General features: G+C 36.3%; 1 protein-coding gene across 1 annotated transcript; it reads left to right on the top strand.

The window, feature by feature from the left end:
* The first annotated feature begins 190 nt into the window (after positions 1 to 190).
* Positions 191 to 16,181, top strand: LOC120280575 (protein NO VEIN-like). The gene is made up of 13 exons (XM_039287447.1): positions 191 to 646; positions 716 to 1,053; positions 1,140 to 1,608; positions 2,853 to 2,957; positions 4,492 to 4,660; positions 5,048 to 6,792; positions 7,668 to 7,880; positions 9,213 to 11,477; positions 11,653 to 11,762; positions 13,486 to 13,888; positions 13,979 to 14,296; positions 14,415 to 14,672; positions 14,991 to 16,181. Exons 1-13 carry the CDS (start codon positions 278 to 280, stop codon positions 15,954 to 15,956), a joined length of 7,728 nt encoding a protein of 2,575 aa, XP_039143381.1. The 5' UTR covers positions 191 to 277; the 3' UTR covers positions 15,957 to 16,181.
* Positions 16,182 to 17,610: the final 1,429 nt, after the last annotated feature.

The following is a 17,610-nucleotide window of genomic DNA, read 5'->3' as shown; positions in this document are numbered from 1 at the left end:
GGTACGACCCAATAAGGGCAGCTTACTTGAAGGGCAACTCAGTAAATTCCACACCAACACCCCAAAAGAAAAGAATAAAGATAAAAAATAAATTCCCAACTTTGCCACCAGGGCCCACATACACATTACACACCATTTCACATCCACTATTCCTCCCGGTGGACTTCGATCACTAAAATCATCGAAGAAGCACACCAGAACACTGCCTCCTTTTTTAAATTCTTGCTTTCTTCGACTCTTGCGAGCAAGCTTGCAATTCGTTCCCGCGCTCTCTCCCATGTCCTCCCCGCCGATCCGATTCCGGCCGCGAGGTGGTGGTGGCGGTCGTGGCGGCTGGTCAAGACCTCCGTTTCGTCCTCCCTTTGCCTCAAACCCAAACTACGCCTCTTCTTCCTCCAATCCCACTCAATATAGCCCCAATCCAGGCGTTCAAAATCCTCGGGCGCCCAATCCTGTGACCATTGACCAGGTTGAGGCCGCGGTGGCCAAAGCTCACCGGGAGCTCATCGCCGCCGGAGAGGGCGTTTCCGTTTGGAAGCTTTGTCAGAATGCTGCCCTTTCGCTCCAGGCTGATTCCTGGAACGCGCTGGGGTATGGGTTCTATCAGGTCCCGTTTCTTCGGAATCTCCGAGCTATTGAAGGGAAGGTGCGCTCTTGATCTTTTTGTTTGGGAGTGCTGGTGTGGGATTTGATTTGTATTTGTTTTGTAAATTAGGTGAATGTGTTCATACATTGCTTTGTTTCGGTGCGAAAGATGACTTCTTTGCATGATCTTGATTCGGAGATATGCAAGAGCGAAGGGATTGAGAAGTTTGATGAGCTTGGGTTGGGACCTTTGCTCCGCTACCCACTTGTGCAGTATTATTTTTCTGTTCCGGCTGATGCCAAGGAGGTTTGTAAGATTACGTTTGAACAACTGATCGGCAGGCTTTCAGTGTTCGTGTATAGGTATAGGAATAAGGAGATGAAGGTTGAGGAGTTCTTGGACTTCCTTGTGGAAAAGCATTCAGTGAAAACAAGGGAGGAACTTGGCGTGCGGATTCAGAGCCTTGGGTGTGTGGAAGAGAGGATTGTTTTGGTTTTGTACAGAATTTGATCTGCCTTATGTGTAACTGTTGCTGACTTGAACTTTGCAACAGGTTGTTTATCAAATTTATAAAGGGATGCAGACGGACTGAGTCGGCTGCTCTGAGTTCCATCCGGGAAAGTGGGTTGGTAAAGGCTGGGAATGAGAGGCCACCGGAGACTAATCCTGAGGCTTCCACATCTTCCATTTTTCCTTCAGATGAGCAAGATTTCTTGGTAAATGATGATAATGAGAATGATTCTTGTAACAATGTTGAGAAACAGAAGTCATCTAGTTCACTTCACCTGTCAATTATTGATGATATGAAATTGCTTGGTATGAAACTTGCGAAATTGGACACCAAGAATGATGAAAAGAAAATAACTAGAAATGAAGATCGAATTGAAATTCAATCTCCGCATATCTTTAAGGTAATACAAACAGATCAAGAGAAAGCTGGGAAGCTGATTCTGAATAAGAAGGATATTGAGACATTTGTAGCTAGTTGGAAGGAGGCTTGTCAGAAGTGTTCTGTTCCGGAGGTAAGTGTGTAGCTATAAGTAACACCTTCCCTTATGGTTTATTTTAATCATGACAAGTAAAATATCTTGTTAAATTTACTCAGACTGCAAAAAGTTCTTTATTTCTGTTTAAAGTACTACAACCAAGTTATTTCCAATTTGTGAGCCTGGCTGCTTTTTTGGCTCAGATGGCAGATTACATGAGTACTGATGTTGAATGGGAATCTCAATAAATCATGTTAACTGGCAAGAACATAAAATTCGCATTGAGTTATTCTTGTGATATGGTTGATTTGCTAATGCTTTAATTCATATTGTCCACACAATTATGAACTATTTTGCTTTTCTCCTATACTACAATTGCAATCTTTTTTAATCTGCCACTGTGGTGGATGAACTGACCCAATTCTTCTACTTGCCAGGATATGGAAATGAAAAATAATGAAAAATAATAAAAGAAAACTATGCTTTTACGCATACACCCCTACAAAATTTTGAAATTACGCATATACCCGCATCAAGTTTCCCCCTCATATTTACCCAATGAAATTTGACATTCTTCCGCACTCCAAATTCTATTGGGTTTTGTGTAACAATGCTTACAAATTAAGTCCTATATAAAAAATTTTGTTGTCCTTAATTAGGAAAAAATAATTTCCCAGGGCCCTTAAAATCAATCTCCTCTCAAACCCCTCCCACTTTCACCAGCTATATGAAAATACTTGTTCAGCCTTGATGGTTTCTTCATATACTAATTATCAGGTTTGGGGAAAATTGTAGCAATCACTTGGACATTACATTCAGAATGTTTAGTATTTCAATTTTTTAGTGAGCATTCAAAGAATTATGCCAATTTTGAAATATATGTGTTGTACTGGTATATATGATGTGTAAAAGCTTTAAAGGTGAATATAAAGGATGTTGGAGATGTTTCAATTGTTTTATCCATGATAAGTGGAAATGAAAGTTTCAGTTGACTGAAGCGTGTATGTGTAAAAATCTCAACTTTGTAGACATCTATCAGAATAAGAAACTTTAGGTAGTACATGTATAATTTAAAGATTTTACAAGTGTATATATGTTAAAAAAATCCAAAAAAAAAAAAAAGCAAAAATTTCACATAACAATAAAGCATATCATGTTCCGTATTCTGCTTCAATGTCTTTCTTGTCAAGGATGAAAAGCTGACAGTTTTCATATGATTGATAATATCTTTTCTTTTCACTGAAGTGTTGTGATATTTCTTCTAATAATTTTCTTTGTAGGTTTTTGCTTTGATGCTGAATCTCTACACGTCTTCAGATAAGAAGAAAAGGAAAATGCAAAGGACATTCATGTCTTATCCTGCTGTTGCCTTACTAAATGTTGCAGTGAGTACTATTTTTTGCCCATTTTTCCCTTAAATTTTTTTTTTTTGCATATCATTGTTTTGCAAATAGGATATGTTTTGGTGGTCAACTAAATGATCTAAATTTGTGAATTTTGGTGGTCATTACACAGTCTTTGCGTGTTTAGCTTTCCTTTAATGCTATAGTTATAATGTAAATTTATCTTGATTTTGCTTTTACAAAATTGTGTGATCAATTAATGCTCGCAAAATGCGACATAACAAATTGAAGTTGTGTGAAAATGATGCGTCACACAATATGAAGTGACTGTATGTACATAGTTCTTTGATTGCTTTAAATATTTGGATGGGTTTATTTGATTTTATGGTATCATTTTTGAGGTAAATGAGCTTGCTATGTACGTGGATTTGTATGTTAATATGCAACATTTTAAGTTATAGGTGAATGGTATACGTTCATGTTTGTTTGGATATACAGAAACTGAAATAAGAATTATGAGCCATCAGGGGGTGGAGTCATGAGTGAAGGAGACTGTGAGGAAAGAAGATATCCATATATTAAATAAATCCAATAAGTACAATACTCTTCTACGCTTATATAATACTTGAGCTATTAATTTTATAAACATGCTTATTTCTAGGTTTACCTTAATAATAATATTACTCAATATACAAAAGGTTGTAAATAATAATATTACCAAATGTACAAAGCACCCTAAATAATAATCTAATAAATATAGACACACCAAATATATCTACGTATGGAATATATTCTAATAGGATACAAGTATAAGTGGTATCTCTCCCTCACTCTCACTCTGCTTTTTTTTTTCTCGGTTGATTCCCACCTAATGAAGTAGGTTAATTGGGCTAGATTTAAATTGGGCTATTTAGGCCCACCTGAAGGCGACAAATTTGACTAAAGTGATTTTTCAGGTTTGGATCAAGTTTTATTCAGGCCTAAAATTGTGTTAGAATGTCTGAACTAATTGGGTTTGGAGGGTATCAAATCTTTGATAAATCCACAATAGACTAATTTCTATTGTTAGTGAAAATGTGGAATTTAGAATTCTTGGTGTAACATTGCTTACATCTTAAAACAAAACAGTGAAACACTAAACAGAAGACAAACTTAATATTTAAAATACATAATAAGCACCTGAAAATTTGGCTGTGATCTTGGTAATTTTCTTTTTGATTTTATTATGTTCATATCTGTGACTATTCCATCAGCGACAAGTCCATGTGTACCCAAGTCTGTACCTGGTGTGCACTTGCTGTTATTTCCTTTTCCTTTTATTTGGGTTGTTGAACCACTGAGTGGGGCGAGGTACTGCGTGTTATTTCATTGTAGAGGCATGGAACATCATGCAATTCAGTTATTTAACCAATAATTTGATTATTTGTATAGCTTCTTTAAGCTCTTCTAGATTTCTTGAACCTTATCAACTTAGTTCTGTGATATCTCGCGTGTAATGATTGCACACTATCTGCGCCTTGTCTGAAGTATATTTATTGGATATGAATTAATTGCTTGATGTTTTTGAGTGCGGCAGGTGAAATCTATTAAATTTGACATGTTGGATAAACTTTATGACACGATAAATGATATGGAATCTCTTGGCCACCTCTCTGGTCCACATGCTGACACTGCAGCAATAGAGTCTTCAAATGAAGCAATGCCTGTTACAAATGATTCTGCTTGCATTGAAGAAGCTGTGAAGAGTAAGTCGCTGCATGGGTTATCTTGTTACAAGGCAGTTGTAAATCATGTGTTCTCAAGAAAATTACCTATCATGCTCTTCTAAATACCCTGCTTTACCAAGTGGATTATCATGTGCAATTTCAATGAAAACTAAATCTTAATTTTTATATTCTATTTGATATATGTTTGTTTACTTTATAGATGTTAGGTTTCATGGATTAATTTTGTTTTTTAACAGTTCTAATGAAGCACATGGATTATGTTTTCAGACACCTGGCTGGAAGAGTATTCTTCCCCTTATTTGTTTAAACTTTTTTAATGTTCCCTTCGTGGTTGGACACTCTTAATAATTTTTCTCATGCATATGTGTGCTATACTGTTTGTTGATACTGTTATTTGCTATTTAGGTGCTACTGTGGAGGGTATTATTAAGCAAATCTCCAATTATTTTGAACTAGATCATCTTTCACCGAGAAGAGGAGACCTATTGCTCAAGCATTTTGTACTTCATGGTTGTGAAATGTGGTTGAAATCGAATTTTTCAGTCAAAGAATTTAAATCTCTTGGTTATGGAACTTTCCTTGAGTTTTTAGAAAAGCATTCTCCTCTGCTTCATCCTGAGGTATTTAACTTGGTGAGAAATTTTTGCAGCAGCTCTACTTTTGAAGTCTCAATGATCCAAAAACAATTAATATCTATGTTATCACAAGCTGAGAAGAACTATGGGAATGGAATTGGTTTGACTGGGCAATGTATTTCCACTATCCTAAAGAGGCAATTTCCGTCTATCTGTTTTCAGATAATGTCCAATGAACCTGAAAGAGTCTTTGCAGATCTTACCAAGGGCCAAAAGCATTTTGATGCTTCCAGCTGTATTCATTTTTCTGCATCGCTTTTGGAAAGTTCCTTAAACAAAAACTCATCGTCTCACTCGAAGAATAACTCAAGTCTTGCTTCTCAGATTACTACTGAAGCAGACCAACTGGCCGGCCCACTTGGTTCTGTCACTTCAAAAGATGCAATGGAATGCTTACTTAAAGCTCCGATTTTGTCAGATCTAAGAATGTGGTCACACTGGGATCTTTTATTTGCTCCATCACTGGGTCCTCTTTTAGAATGGTTGCTAAATGTAGGTTCTGCCAAGGAACTATCATGTTTAGTGGCTAGTGATGGAAGAATAATCAGAATTGAAGAATCAACCAGTTTTGATGACTTCTTTGAGGCAGCAATTGAAGGTTCATCTTTCAAAACTGCAGCAAAGTTATTATCTCTGATCTGTGACTATGGAGGATCTAATAATATTCCGTTGCCTCTTCTAAAATGCTATGCCCGTAGAGCAATTGAAGTCATCATACATAAGTATGTTGATCATGAGGATGCAAATAGTAGTTGCAGAGCTCCTGGACAAAGTAACTCTGGGGAATTTTTTTTTAATGAAGCTGAACATGGCAAGATACCTTTTCCTGGTAAAAACGAGAATAATAAAGTACTTGAAGATCTCTGTAGAGTAAATCAAGCTTACTCCATTGTGTCTAAGTTCATTCTTGATTGTGTTGGTCAACTACCTTCTGAATTCCGCAGTTTTGCTACAGATATATTCATTTCTGGTTTACAATCATTCACTAAAGATGCTGCTTATATCATTATATCCGAGTGTATGCAAATTAATGAGCGCATCATGATACATGAAATTGGACTGTCGCTTGGAATAGTGGAATGGATCAAAGATTACCAGGCCTTCGGTGCGTCCTCATCTGAACCTATGCATACTGAAACAGATGTCTGGCATAGGCAGAGCACATATCAAAATTTCCCCACAGATGATGGCAAAACAACATCAAACAGCATTGCAGATTCCGGAGTGCTGGATAAGCATAACAAAACTTTTAGAGTTGTAAATGCAGCAATATCTACTTCTGAAGAAAAAACTAAAAAGCTTGAAGTTCTTAGTTCAACCATTTCTGAAAACAATAAAATTCAAGATGCTAACCTTCTTATTGAAAGCATTCGAAAGGAGGAGTTTGGTCTTGATCCAGATACTAAGAATGCTGAGAGTATATTGCTGAAGAAGCAGCATGCTCGTCTTGGTAGAGCACTCCATTGTCTTTCACAGGAGTTATATTCACAAGATTCTCACTTTCTGCTTGAACTGGTGAGTAATGATTTTCTGTAATAGATAGCTATCAAGGTTCTAGTAATATACTTTTCAGTTAATCTAATGTGTGTTTATGTAATTAAAAGCCTATTTTTTTGTTTCTTTTGATTTTATGGGATGTTTCTCCTTATACCTCTTCTGGACTGTTTGTTCAACTCACAACTCAGTGTTAGTATTTATGTATTTATGAACCATGCGTATGTAGTATCACACTTACCCTTGTTTTATACATACAAACATAAGCAAAGAGATACACACCCATTAATGTATGCTTTCAGCTTATGTAGATAAATACTACACTAGAGCCCAAATGACTTCTTCAATAGTGAAGTAGGTATTATAACCACAAAATTGGTGCAGAAAATGGCCGTTCTCTGATGATTTCTTATCGATTGATTTACCATATAATGTGTTGGTATCACATCCGCAACAGACTTTGAGGTTCCTTGCCACTTTATGGATATTGCAAATATTCTTCCCCCCATGCTGCTTGATGATTGAATAGCATCTCTTTCTCTTACGTTTCCAACTATAAGTTTGATTACTAATAGGCCTTGCTGTCTTAGATGCATATTTGGTAGAATCATCGTTCTTCTCTGCATTACCCGATGGTGGAATAACACATATACAATGGTTATGAAATCTCCCATGTACTTCAATGATAACACTTCTCCTCTAAGAGATCCCTTCTGATTGTAACTCAACAAGACTTAGTGTTATTTGGATGGGTAACCAAAAGGTCTTAAAAGTACTATTTCTACTTCCATTTCTTAATTCTGATAAACTATCTTCAATATCACTATCTTTTTGTTGTGCTATCTTGTATTCAGTTTGGCTCACATTGCTAATTGCTGGTGCTTATAAATATTCAGGTGCAAAATGCAGATGATAATAGTTATCCGGCACTTGTGGAACCAACACTGGTTTTCATCCTTCAGGATACTGGGGTTATTGTACTGAACAATGAGCAAGGATTTTCAGACAAAAACATTAGAGCACTCTGTGATGTTGGTAGTTCAACAAAAAAGGGATCAAATGGTGGCTACATAGGGCAAAAAGGCATTGGATTCAAATCTGTCTTTCGGGTATGCTTGAAACATTCTGAATTATTATGGAAACAAATCCATTTCTGGAAATTGCATAATTGTCCTAGAACTTTTGTATTTCATTTTCTCCCTGATATGAATTAGTCTCTTACACATTATCTTTTATGATTTTGTTTTGCATATCATTAATTTCATAAATTATATAGAACATGTGAATATTAAAGCTTGGCAAGGTAATTGGCAACATTTTCTCCCAAGTTTTGTTTTTTAAAACAAAACAAACTTAATACTTGGGATATATTTGATATTGGAGGCTGTATTTAGAGGAAAAATCTGGTGCTTCTTAGCACCTCTAGGTATTTTCCTGCTTTAAATATGTATCAATTATTCTTATGGGAATCAGTTTATTATGTCTTCCCCTTCTACTTCTATTTTGTGAACCTTTTGAGCATGACTTCGATTTTCCTCGGGACTGATTATATTAGAGAAGGTTATTCTTCCTAGGAAACTTTGCTTACTTTGTTTAAAACTGGCCAATATTACCTCCAGAGTTCAATTTTTCTACTAAGAATGGTGATGGATTAAAATTTTTTTCTTTAGGAATTGCAAGAGGGCCCTTTTAGAGTTTGTCCTTTTTTGTCTTCTGGCATACTAATATTTTTGATCTTTCATAAAATGGATAACAAGGGCTTTCAAACTGTCATGGGAAAAACTGGAAACAAATTTTTAACTTTCTGCTATCATTAAAAAAAGTAAAACCATCATCTCTAAGTTTTAGGACTATGAATATTCTAAATTTGTAATTCATGTTTATGCTTTTCAAGAAATGTAAAGTGATGGTCTTATCCAATCCAACATTCTTAAATGTTTCCAATCAGATCACAGTTTTTGACTAAATAGGTAATAATGTGAAAGGAACATGAGACACAATCTCCTCAAATTAAGTAGCTTATGCCTATCTGTTGTGTGCTGGTACAGATTTTTAATTCCTTGGATATGAAGTTTTGAAGATTTATCAAATCTCTCTAAATTGGTCTCTATTAAAAATTTGATCTTTGTCTCTAATAAAAAGCAAGATCATTTAGTCAAATGATTAATGCTTATGGTGTAAGAGATGCGAGTAAAGCAACTGTTGAGGCTATGTTGGCAACACAATTTTTTGTAATGTATTGTAGTACTGGCATGATATTCTGATTTTTAAAGGCATGAAAATTTTCAACATTCCTTTTGCTTGTTTTTTGGCAGATACAATTATCACCTGATGTTTTCTCCATACAATTTTTTTTTTTGTATGAATATTACCCTGTTTTCTGTGAAAACTAAGTGGTGGCATTGTATTAAAGTTTTAATGGATTTTTTTTTTAATTTCAGATTACAGATGCTCCTGAAATTCATTCCAACGGCTTCCATGTGAAATTTGATATTACTGAGGGCCAGATTGGTTTCATTTTGCCAACTATAGTTCCTCCATGTGATCTCAGCTCTTTTAAGAAGCATTTAGGTAACTTCGATAATGCTGATTCCCACTCTTGGAACACTTGTATTATTCTTCCCTTCAGGTCAGAACTTAGAGGTGGGGTGGCTATGGGTTCCATCATTAACTTGTTTTTAGACCTCCATCCATCATTGCTACTCTTTCTTCATCGGCTTCAGTGTATAGTATTTAAGAATGTCATTGATGACAAACTTTATATTATGAAAAGGGAGATCCTAGGGGATGGCCTTATCACTGTCACGCATGGAAAAGATAAAATGAACTGGTTGGTAGTCTCTCAAAATCTGCCAGCATCTCACATACGTCCAGATGTCCAAACGACAATGATATCCCTAGCGTTTACACTCCAGGAGTCTGATAGTGGAAATTATAAAGCCTACCTTGATCAGCAGCCTGTTTTTGCTTTTCTTCCTTTGAGGAAATATGGGATGAAGTTTATTCTCCAAGGTGATTTTGTTTTACCTTCCTCTAGAGAAGAAGTTGATGGAGATAGTGCTTGGAACCAGTGGTTGATGTCAGAGTTCCCAAATTTGTTTATCAATGCTGAGAGATCATTTTGTGCACTTCCTTGTTTTCAAGAGTGTCCTGGAAAAGGTGTTACAGCATATATGGGTTTTGTTCCTCTTGTTGGAGAAGTGCAAGGATTCTTTTCTCATCTTCCACGTATGATTATATCTAAATTACGCTTGTCCAATTGTTTGCTTTTGGAAGGTCCGGGTGAGGAATGGGTTCCTCCGTTCAAGGTGGTTAGAGGTTGGGATGAACAGGCTCGTAACTTCTTGACAGATAATTTACTTAAGCAGAATCTTGGGCTTGGTTATTTGAGTCAGGAAATCATCTTGCCAGATCCCTTGGCAAAAGCCTTGGGAGTTCAAGAATATGGTCCAAGATTGTTGATTGACATTCTATCATCCATATGTCATGTTAATGCTAACATTAGGTCATTGGGCATTGAATGGATTTCTAAGTGGCTCAATGCTTTCAATAATTCCTTGTCTGCTCTTTCAACCACATACTTGACCTCTACTCATGTTGAGGCAGAGTCCGATCTTTTTGCCATGATTAGAGATCTTCCATTTATTCCACTTTCAGATGGTTCATATGGCTCAGTGGCTGAAGGCCCAATTTGGCTGCCCTGTGATGCTTCCAGTTTCAAATTTGAAGCTGAGGATGGTCTTCATCATTTCTCAGACTTGTATTCTAAGCTTCGGACTGTCACTCCACACTTATTCTCTTCAAATACGGGTACCTTCTCTGGGGATGAGACAGGAGTTGATGACCTCATCCGCATACTAACTAAAATTGGTGTTCAGAAGTTATCTGCTCATGACGTGATAACAAATCTCATCTTGCCTTCAGTTTGCAATGAAAAGCTTACAGATTCTGATGTAAACTTGATTGTAGAGTATCTTTCTTTCATAATGATTCACCTTCAGTCTGCATGCTCTAGTTGTCATACTGAAAGAGCCGAAATTATCTCCATGTTGCAAAAGAAACCAATTTTATTAACCAGCCATGGTTTCAAGAGCCCGTTTGAGGAACCTGTACATTTTGGCAAAGAGTATGGCAATTTTGTCAATATAAACAGATTGCTTGGTAGTACAGAGATCAAATGGATTGAAGTTGATTCAATATATTTGAAATATCACAGCACTCATCAGCTATCATTCAGGATCTCAAAATGGAGAGAGTTTCTCTTGGAGTTAGGTGTTACTGATTTTGTTAAAGTAAACCTTGTTGAGAAAAATGTTGCAGACATTCTCTGTACAGATGTTACGAGTCTACCATGCTTTGCTGATCAAAGTGGAACTAGGTTATTTGTGAAGGATTGGGAGTCACCTGAGCTGGTCCAAATATTATCTGCACTGTCAATTGATGAATACATTGACAAGTGTAAATATCTTATGGAAATTCTAGATATTATGTGGGATGAGAATTTTTGTACCAAAGTAGAAACAGACTGTGTGTTTCTTGATGGGCAGAAGAAACTTTTGCAATCCTCATTTCTAAATTGTATTCGCAACACTAAATGGGCAGCATGTAGCTTGGATGACAAACTTCACTACCCTAAAGATCTTTTTTATGATTGTGAGTCAGTTCGTTCCATCTTGGGTGCTGTTGCTCCATATGCTGTTCCCAAGGTTAGAGGAATTTTTTCTAAACTAGAATTCACTGTTTAAGAAAATGATCTTCTTGTTATGTAAAAATAACCTTGTCCTTGTGCCTATAGCATGAGACAGTGACTTTGATCAACTGCTGCTAGCTTTTATTGTTGTTCAATTGTTTCAGTTTGATCACACTACATTTTCTTAACAGGTGACTAGTAAAAAGCTTTTGGAGGATATTGGGTTGAAGGTTCAAATAACACTAGATGATTCTTTGAGAGTGATTCAGTCCCTCAAAAATTCTGATCCTCCATTGGCCAGGTATTATGATGAGTTCCTCTTAGATTTTTGGATTTTAAGAGTTAGATAGGATTCCATTGTTTTGCTTTTCTGTTTTGGCTTCTGTCTCATGTAGCATTTTCCATGATTTATCGGCACTGAACTTCAATAGCCTGTTGTTAGTTGACTTGTGAGGCTTTGATTTCATAAATATTGGTAATTATGTATGTATGCTAAAGTATTATTATGTAATAATTTATAGTTATTTCTGTTTTATTGGTTATTAGATATTTACCCTAGTTTAGTTTAAAAGGTTAGCAATGTCTTTTGGGTTATGTTGATATATAACCCTAGTTTTTCTTTTGTCTTTATGAGAGTTTTGTGGGCTCCATTTTAATTCTAAAACTGCTTTTTGAGTTTTTAGATTTATCATTGGATTCTAAGTTCTCTCTGATTGGTCGCTGGGTTTTCTTTGTATCTAACAGTACACCCTGATTTTCAACTTCTTTTGTTGTTGCCTTTCTCTCTTAGATACCTTTTTCCTTATCGAATTGTAATCACTGTATTCAGTCTCGTGTCTTTTCGTTGACCTAATGCCCATTTCTGTCTTTCCGTAGAAAGTATGTGTCTCAGGAGAACAAAACACAAAATTTCTAGAGTATAGAAGAGTTCATTGCTTCAAATTAAAGACCTATATGCATTTTATTAGAGAGTAGACTGGGTTGACAACTCTGTTTCTGTGACACTATGATGCTGCATGATTTCAACTTCTCACATAAAAAATTCACTGGTTAAAATTCTGCATGGCACATAGGCTGTAATGTTTAAAATGAAATAGAGACTTGATCATCATTTACTTTATTGGTTAAATTTTTACCTAAGGTCACGTAAGTATGCGCACAAGGTAGCAGGAAAGTTTACCCAGATGCTCTAACAAATGTTAAAGCGAGTAAGATATTTTTTCCTTGTGTGATGATTTTCAAGTCGATCACAAATTCACTAACACATTTTGAGGATGATACAGAACTTTCAGATGATCATCAGTGGCATAATACTTGAGTAGTAAAGACTTTCGATGAAGTTAATTCTTGCAATTTTCTCATAGTTCTTTTGGTAGCATGTGCAGGCCGGATATCAGCAGAATGTTATCAACTAAAAAAGAAAAGGCAAGTGGGTTCAGTTATAAATAGTGAGTGTACAATAATTAGATAATAAATATGTCAGATGAAGTATTATGGTTTTTCTATGAAGTTGATTCCAGCATCTGTTTGTTGTCCAGCAGTTCTTCCAAATGCAGGTGTAAGGTAGACATCATAGGATGTTCCTGACATATAAAATCAGGAAGGTAATTCATAATTTTCTAGAATCAGGTAAGCCTAGCAATGGTGCAGCCTTAAGCAACTTGTGACATTCATATCAAGATTTTTGATGTTATGTCTGTATCATGATTGATGATTTCAACAAAATTAAGAAACAAGCTCAAGAATGAATAGTAATATGCCTAATCAATGTAGATGCAGTTGGCCAGTATGTAATGGAACATGTTGTCAGCCCATTTGTTTAATATGCATTTGAAATCTTTTAGAGAAGCACTTATTCTTTTTGTCTATTTATTTTTATGCTTGACTTCGGCATTTTTGTCTTTTCCTTGTTTGGAGTACAAGAATGATGTGGTTTCATTGAACACTTTTTGAATATCTAGAGGGATGCATTCCTTTTCATAATACCAATTATGGTTAAACAACATTTTCTTTATGTTTTTCAGTGTTTCCCAAATGTCAAAATTGTACACCTTCATTTGGGATGAAGTGGTTGCAACAAAAGGCAAAATTGAAGACATCAGATCGAGTCTCCTTGTTTTCATCCCAAGTGTTCTTAACTCAAGACACCTTGATGTTGTACCAGGTCTTTTTATGACTCTGGATGAAGTGCATTGGCATGACCCCACTGGTTGCATTGACTTGCTGATGAAGAAAAAGCGTAAAAATATATCAAAAAGTGAAGTTAAACATTCTTCATGCGTCACATTGGCCACTTTCTATCCTGGTCTTCATGATTTTTTTGTCCTGGATTGTGGTGTGCTAGAATCTCCTTCTTTCGGTAGATATCTACAAATATTACTCCAGTTGTCAAGTAGTGTCTTGCCTTCAGAAGATGTTGCTCACAAAGTGAGTAATGCCTCTTGAACGCTTTGCTTCTAATAAATATTTATTGCATTCCATTTCAATTATAAGTTATTTTCTCTTTTTGTTTCTTAGGTCTTTCAGGTTTTTGTGAGGTGGGCTGATGATTTCAAATCTGGCTTAGTTAAGCATGAAGAAATAGTTGATTTGAAAGATGCTCTTCTCAAACCAGAAATTGCAATCCTTCCGACTTTGAAAGAAAAATGGGTTTCCCTCCATCCTTCTTTTGGACTTGTATGCTGGTCTGGTGATGAGGAATTAGTAGAGCAATATGGACACTTAGATGATGTATTCTTGATATATTTTGGTGAACTTGATAGCGCTGAAAAAGAAATGCTCGAGGGCAAAGTTGCTACATTGATGCAACACATAGGCATTCCTTCTTTATCAGAGGTATAGTTGTCCTAAAATTGGGATACTATAGTTTTTGCTGGAGTTTTTTAATTAGTATTATTATTTTTTAATGTTTCTTTACTTGTGAACAAACTCACAATTTTGGTGACTTTTCCAGGTTGTATGTCGTGAAGCTATAACTTATGGCAAAGCAGACAACACCGAGAAGGCTTCTTTGGTTAAGTGGATTCTTCCTTATGCACAACGCTATCTTTACAAGAAGCATCCTGATGTATATTCCCACCTCAAGGAAAAGGGATTAGAAAACATTAGCCAACTACAGGTCATTGTTGTTGAAAAGCTATTTTATAAGAATAGTTTGAAGGGGCATCATTCTGCCAAAAATAGAAGATTTGAGAGCAGCTCTCTTTTGCAGGTATATCACTCCACCCATAGTACTTCCTATGAGCTAGAATATTACTGCAGGCACTAAGCTAGTTTTAACAGGTTGATAATTTAAAACATTCCCAAGAAGTAGATTGAATGCTCTCATATCTCCAGCCATCTCTTGGATCAGTTTTTCTAATGAAAATTTGTGTTTGCATGTGGATAATTTTGATCTATCAATTGCTGAAATTTCAGTTAATTTGATGATATGATGATTTACTATTTCACTACTATATCATTTTATATTCTCCTAAGATTAAAAATTTTATCAATATAGTATGCTATATAATGTGCTTATTTCTTTCAGGGAAATATCTTGTACGCAACTGACACAACAGACGCTCATTCTGTGTTTCTGGAACTTTCTCGGCTTTTCTTCAATGGGATTACTGATCTGCATATAGCAAATTTTCTTCACATGATAACAACCATGTTTGAGATGGGGTCTTCGAATCAGCAAATAGAATCCTTTATTATTAGTAATCAGAAAGTACCTGAAATTCCTGATGGGGAACCCATCTGGTCACTTTCAAGTTCATTTCAAGTTGGAGAGGATGAAATTTCAGTCCCCCTTTATGTTCCACCAATGATCTCCAGACAATGGTATCCAAGTAATGCAAGGAACCAAAACATTCAACCATGCTGGCCTCCTCCAAACTGGCAAACTACTGCTCCAAACGTAAATGTGGCTTTAGATAATTGTCCCAGGGAAGCACCCGCAGAAATCTCAGACAAACTCCCTGTCACAACTACAGCTTCAAACTTCCCAGAACCTGAGCTTTTCAAAGCAACAGAACAACAAAATATACCTGAAGATTCCATTGCTGAGCAAACCATCACTGAGACGGAAACTGAAAGGCTATTTTGGGAAATTCAAGGAATGGACCAAGCATGGGAAACTGGAAGGCAGGGGGAGTTTGTTGCTTACAAATATTTTACTGAGAAACTTGGTTCGACTGCTGTAAAGTGGGTTAATCAAGACATGGAAACAGGCTTGCCTTATGACCTGATTATCGATGAAGAACCAAAAAGTACATACATTGAGGTCAAGACGACAAAGTCCACCAGTAAAGATTGGTTCCTAATATCGACAAATGAGTGGCATTGTGCATGTGAGAAGGGTGATTCATTCAGAGTTGCGTGGGTTAATCTGGCAAACCCATCAAAACCAAAGATCTTGATTTTTAAGAACCCATCAAAGCTTTGCCAGCAAAATGTGTTGCAGCTTGCTATTTTGGTGCCTAGCAACAACATGAAGAACTCTGATATTTAGCATCATATACGTTTTCTTTATGGTATGGTTTTTCAGAAATGGGCATGCACTTGTTTGTACAGCAGAAGTGCAGATCTTAACTTTATGCTGAACTTTTATCATGAGACATGGGTCCAGTTATGAAAGTTCACTTGCCCCTGGGATGTAAATATGAACAAGTTATATATGTATATGTGCGTGTGCTATTTTTGCTGTTAAATTAAGTTTGGCTGCCTGTGTTTAGCATCTTTGATGTGATTTTTCTATCAATTTTTTTATTTTTTCTATTTATTTATTTATTTATTTATTTTTATTTTTATTTTTTTGAGGAAAAGGAGCTACCAGGTAGCTTTTATTGAAAGAAAAACTGAGCTAAAACAAAGAGACTAGAAACACAACAAAACTAACAAGAAGAAAGAGAAAAACAAAAAAAGACCAAACAAAAGACTAGGAAAACAGCACAACAGTTACATGTTAAAACCCATCAACTCAAGGCTTCTCATTAATCATCTCGGCTTCACAAGTCCCCTGTGGAAGAGAGAGATAGGATTCTCATGATTGCAATGAGTGGCAAGAGATACAGCTAGCAAATTCCATCTCCGAGGTATGAGACAGACAGTAGGATTGCCCAAAATATTAAGCAGGTGAAGAACATCATCAATCAGACTATGAGCCCTCCAAGTCCAAGCACAGACGGAAATATTATTGTCCAGAATTTTGAGAATGTCAGCATTCTCAATCAGACTATGAGCCCTCCAAACAACTAGGAAAAATCTTTTGAATGTTGAAGCCCCTCGATCTGGCTGCCAGCAAAGCAGATGATAGAGCAAAGAGTTCCATCTCTAGGCAAGAGTCCCAGCGTTTGTATCTATTACCTGCAAGCGAAACATGAGCATAAGAATCCACCAAACTGAAACCAGCACCTCCCATACCTGAACCAGCAGAGTAGTTAGCAAATGAATAGATGCAATGAAAATCGGGGTCAGGTTTATTGATGATAAAGAAGCTTTTCCCACAGGGAGAGCAAGATGCCCTGGAAAATTCCTGGGCGTGATCAACAGCCATCCTGGCAATTCTCACAAAACAAGGTCTTTTGTTTTTGAAGATGAAATCACACCCAGCCTTCCAAATGAACCAAATTCCAGCAGCAATCACAGAGGCATAGAAATTGGATAAGTTCCTGTGAACATGTGAAAGCCAAATGCCACTAGCAAGGTTATCCAAGTGAGGAATCAGTTTACCGATCAAGCTACCAATATTAATCCAAACATTGTGGGTTCTGATACAATTGTTAAAGATATGTTCAGCAGTCTCATCCTCCATGAACCATAAGTTCAAGGCATTTAAAAAAGTGTATGTCTTGACCTTACCATGAACCATAAGCCAGATGAAAAACTTGACCCGAGGAGCTACCCCAAAATGCCAAAGATTATTCCAACCAATCCAAGTTTCCTTAGAGAGATGTCTGCTATGCAAAAAGTTATGAGTAATGCTATATGGGGCGAAGCAGTCACACGACCCAGCCACACGAATGACGTGGCTGGGTCACGTGGCTGCTTCTCTCTCTAAATCCACTTTTAATTTTTTTATTTTAAAAGTATTAAAATTGAAGATAAAATGAAATCTTGATTTTAAAAAATTTAAAGGTAAAGATAAAATAAAATCTTGTGTAGTT

The sequence above is a fragment of the Dioscorea cayenensis genome, chromosome 17 (genome assembly GCF_009730915.1).
Source record: "Dioscorea cayenensis subsp. rotundata cultivar TDr96_F1 chromosome 17, TDr96_F1_v2_PseudoChromosome.rev07_lg8_w22 25.fasta, whole genome shotgun sequence".
NCBI classification, from domain to species: Eukaryota; Viridiplantae; Streptophyta; class Magnoliopsida; order Dioscoreales; family Dioscoreaceae; genus Dioscorea; species Dioscorea cayenensis.
Note: the sequence above shows the minus strand (reverse complement) of the source record. Positions and strands in the feature narration are given on the sequence as shown.